This window comes from Marmota monax, unplaced genomic scaffold, assembly GCF_021218885.2.
Source record: "Marmota monax isolate L192 unplaced genomic scaffold, Marmota_monax_Labrador192_F-V1.1 WCK01_AAM20220418_F8-fsc00441, whole genome shotgun sequence".
NCBI classification, from domain to species: Eukaryota; Metazoa; Chordata; class Mammalia; order Rodentia; family Sciuridae; genus Marmota; species Marmota monax.
Window position 1 is genome coordinate 40,510 of NW_026694644.1, and position 4,405 is coordinate 44,914.

General features: G+C 36.0%; 1 protein-coding gene across 1 annotated transcript; it reads left to right on the forward strand.

The window, feature by feature from the left end:
- The first annotated feature begins 2,202 nt into the window (after positions 1–2,202).
- LOC124078367 (olfactory receptor 4P4-like) lies at positions 2,203–3,078 on the forward strand. Its single transcript, XM_046423120.1, has one exon. The coding sequence runs from the start codon at positions 2,203–2,205 to the stop codon at positions 3,076–3,078; it is 876 nt and encodes a 291-aa protein (XP_046279076.1).
- Positions 3,079–4,405: the final 1,327 nt, after the last annotated feature.

A 4,405-nucleotide genomic window follows, 5' to 3' on the forward strand; every position in this document is an offset into this window, starting at 1 on the left:
ATTTCTACAGTTGGCTTCTCTATCTAAGAACCCTGAACTGGATTGGCTTTTTATTTTTTTTTCAGGGAAATTTGGATGACTAGAGTGGAACACTGACTGAAATTCAGGAGGTAGCCGGGGTTTGCCTCAGACTTGGACTTTTATGCACATTTCAAAAATAGGAGAGGCAGAGGTACTGTCCAATTTATCCTGTTGCTATACAGTTTGTTTGTTTTTGAACTTGTGACAGGACCCATAGTGACATGTGTATGAGCTCAGGCTCCAAGGTCAGAAAATTCATGTTTTAAGACCAGAACATGGGTTGTGTTACTATGTATATGTTTCTTCACCTGTATAAACCTAAAGTAATTTTTATCTCTTTTATTTTGTGATGCATTAATGTTAGCACAATGAAATCGTCCATGCACTATTTTATTTTTTAAACACTCTTTTCCATGTATTATTGAGTCTCAGAGCAAACCTCTAATTATTCAGTTACATATATTTTCATATATTTAAAATGAATAAAATCTTTTAACAGAGAAATTATAAAATTTGCAAACATCAAATCTACAATTAATGACTGAATTAAGTCATGTAACTGGCGATTGTCTCTAAATTATAATGAATTATTATATTGTCATAAAACTTGAGCTTATTATAATTTTGCCCATAAATTACTCATTGTAGTAGTAAAACATAAAAAATAGAAAAATTGTCTGGTAGTGAAATTAATCACCAGCCTCCACCTTCTGAATAGAGGTGACTTGATTACCTGAATCAATGAAGATTAATGAAGACATCTCATGATCAATGGTTTTGTTAGTTGAATACACATTATCTCAAGCCTACTACAAAAATCTTAGCTCATAGGATCAAATCCTTTTACTTTGAAATGATTTTCACTGGTTGGTGATGCTAAGCACACTACTCAGATATTTTCATTGATTTAGAATTGAAATTTCCCACTTTTGTGAAAAAAGGAAAATTGAGAGTTTGAGTAACATTAAACTCAAAATGTTTCAACCTTCTTAAATGTTATTGTATACGCTCAGAATAAAATTTATCAAATCATTACTCCCAATATTTCAATAATAATGTGTGTACAAATATTACTATAAATTACAAAGCAGCTTCACATTCCATTATTATTTAAATGTCACAAATATACATATTGCACAAGGCATGTAATTCCCTGTTATTTGTACTCAAACAGATGAAATAGTTGACATGCAAAGTAAAGGCATATTATGTTATTGTGCTAAAAACAGAGCCTGCCCAATCAATCAGTAAACCACAATTCTGTATGGATTTGTCACTGTCTGGAGAGTTTGTGAGACTAGACAAAATGATTGTACTGGATGAATTCAGAAAAAATACATACCCTCCAATCCCAAGGTTAAAAGGAATTTTACTTCCAAAATATACTATCCTGCACTGAGGGCAAATTTTAGTATAACATTTCCCAAAGCATAGTCTCTTCAGGGACTTCTTCTTAGGTTTATTTGGTGGTTCATGAGATTTTGTTGTTCTCCTTGAATTAATTAGCAAATTAAGCTATTCTGTGTTTTAAAGTGTCAGCACATAATTTTCAGGAAATCATTGAGAAAACCAATAACAAGGAAACAAATAGCAAACATATTTCAAAAGGCTTGCTTCAGCTTCTTAAAGAGAGAGCATTGCATTTTAAAATATTTTCCTGTAAATTTGCTTAGTTTTTAAGCTAACTAACTCTAAGACAGACTTGAGATAATGTGTATTCAACTAACAAAACCAGTTAAATTAGTTGGTACATAATGAAAAACATATTAGCTATGTGACTTATACTTGTTTCCTTAATGCATTTTGAGTCCCAGAAAGTCAGAGCAGCATTTTTTACAGGGATCAACTGACTATTTTATTAAGACTTAGGAGTAGATATGATCAAAAATAAAATAATAATATTGTTTGAACAAAAGCTTTGGTGCTCACTAAGGCAAGAGTTGATCACCATTTGCAGAAGAAGTATCCGAAATCAAGCAGTATGTATTCACAGGGAGTCTTGAGAGCCATTTTAATTGAACACCAGGTTTTTATTCTTTGAGATGCCATAATGAAATAAATTACATCTAGTTAGTGCATCAAGTAGAAAATAACCATCACACTTTTCAGCAAACACTTATAGATTTAAGCTCACCAATTATGTCATTTCAGGTGATTTATTTGCTCTATCTAAACTGGACCATGGAAAAAAGCAATAATCTCACTGTATTTATTCTCCTGGGACTTTCCCACAATAAGAACATAGAAGTTCTCTGCTTTGTATTATTTTTACTTTGCTACCTTGCCATTTGGATGGGAAATGTGCTTGTAATGGTTTCTATCACATGCTCTCAGCTCATCAGCCAGCCCATGTATTTCTTCCTCAATTACCTCTGGCTCTCTGACCTTTGCTACACATCCACAGTGACCCCTAAATTAATGACTGACTTACTGGCTGAACAGAAGATCATTTCCTATAATTACTGCATGGAACAGCTGTTTACCACCCATTTATTTGGAGGCATCGAGATCTTCATCCTCACGGGGATGGCCTATGACCGCTATGTGGCCATCTGCAAGCCCCTGCATTATGCTGCCATCATGAGCAGACAGAGGTGCAACACGATCATCCTGGCGTGCTGTGCTGGGGGATTTGCACACTCTGCCAGTCAGTTTCTTCCTACCATCTTCTTACCCTTCTGTGGCCCCAATGAGATAGATCATTACTTCTGTGATGTGTATCCTTTGCTGAAATTGGCCTGTTCTAATACACACACGATAGGTCTCTTAGTCATTGCTAACTCGGGGTTAATTGCACTGGTGACTTTTGGTGTCTTGATGTTCTCTTATTTTTGTATATTGTACACACTGAGGGGATGCTCCAGGGAGGGTCGCAGCAAAGCTCTTTCCACTTGCAGTGCCCACATCACTGTCGTGGTCCTGTTTTTTGCACCCACATTATTCATCTACCTCAGGCCAGCCACGACATTCCCAGAAGACAAAGTGTTTGCTCTTTTCTACACCATCATCGCTCCTATGTTCAACCCTCTGATCTACACGCTGAGAAACACAGAATGAAGGATGCTCTGAGGAAAGTTTGGTGTCATCGAACACTTCTGAAAGAAAGTAAACTTGTGGATTATTTCTGCTTTTCATGGCATGGTACCATGAGAGCACAACCTTACGTGAGACCCACAAATCCTCCTGTCCTCAGGACTTGGAGAAAAAAGTGATCAAACAAGGTATATGTCCAATCTGTTGTTTCATGATTCTGCCCTGATTCATCATTTATTATTTCTGCCTGTTGTGCTATTGGCCACCATTTGGCTGCCTCTTTACATGGTCACTTCTTGGTGTGAGCACATCTCTGGTAGTCTCTCTGAAAGTTAAAATGGCATTGAGATCTTAGGATGCAGTAAGGCAGAGCCTGGAAGCTGAAGCCCAGGTCTGTCAGATTGCATCTGGGATTGCGTGAGTCAGTCAGGGTCTGGCAGACCTATGGGAAGCTAGAGAATAGGGGCAATGCCACAGAGGAAATATAGGTTAGAGAAACTGGAAAAAACTGGGCTCTCTCCAGCTCAGTGAGTCTTAAAGTCCATGGAAATATAAGGGGCCAGCTACAATGGGTGGAAAGACTGGAAGAGGGTGTGAGAACTTCTTGCTATCTATCAGCTCATCCAGCCAAATGGTCTGGCACCCATTGGACTGGAGCTAACATGAAACTTCAGATAAACCCACCTATCCATGGAGAAGGGAAGCTGAGAAAACGTTTGAGAGTTAACAGAAGCAATTGCTCAACTTTCCATTGAGACTTTCTTTTATTTTTATTTATTATTTTCAAATTTTATTTATTTTTTATTTTTTAAATTTTTCCCCGTCTCTCACACTTCTAAGAATTTTGAATCAAATATTTTTCACACATCATTTTATTGAGGAAAAGGATATCTGAATAATATGCTACAGTTTTGTTATATATTCTTATATTTTTACTTTTTTTAAAAAAAATCTATCTCTATATTTTTTCTCTCCTATCTGTCTCCCTGGATTCTCTTTCTCACTGCTCTCATACTAACATTCAACCTCTATTAATTCCTTTCTTGATCTTACTATAAATGTTTTCCTCTATCTTCTACCCTCCTTCATGAACATCACATCTGAAACTATGTCTGTTCCCTCATTGTCCATCATTATAAATGGTAAACCCTTGTAGTAAACTTACTATTATATTGTTAATAATCAAAAATATAATTTTTGTCTATTGTGATAAAACTGTATATGACTTAATAGGAGCTATTTGGTTTCAGGTTGTATATTGTTTCATTGGGTGCTCTTAATACTGGTCTCCCTTTTAAAGGTGACATATTGGAAGCCTTTGGGGACATTATAAGACTTCAGGATAGAAGCT

Coding starts and splice junctions, on each gene's coding strand:
- LOC124078367 (XM_046423120.1), top strand. CDS start 2,203: ATGGAAAAAAGCAATAATCTCACTGTATTTATTCTCCTGGGACTTTCC.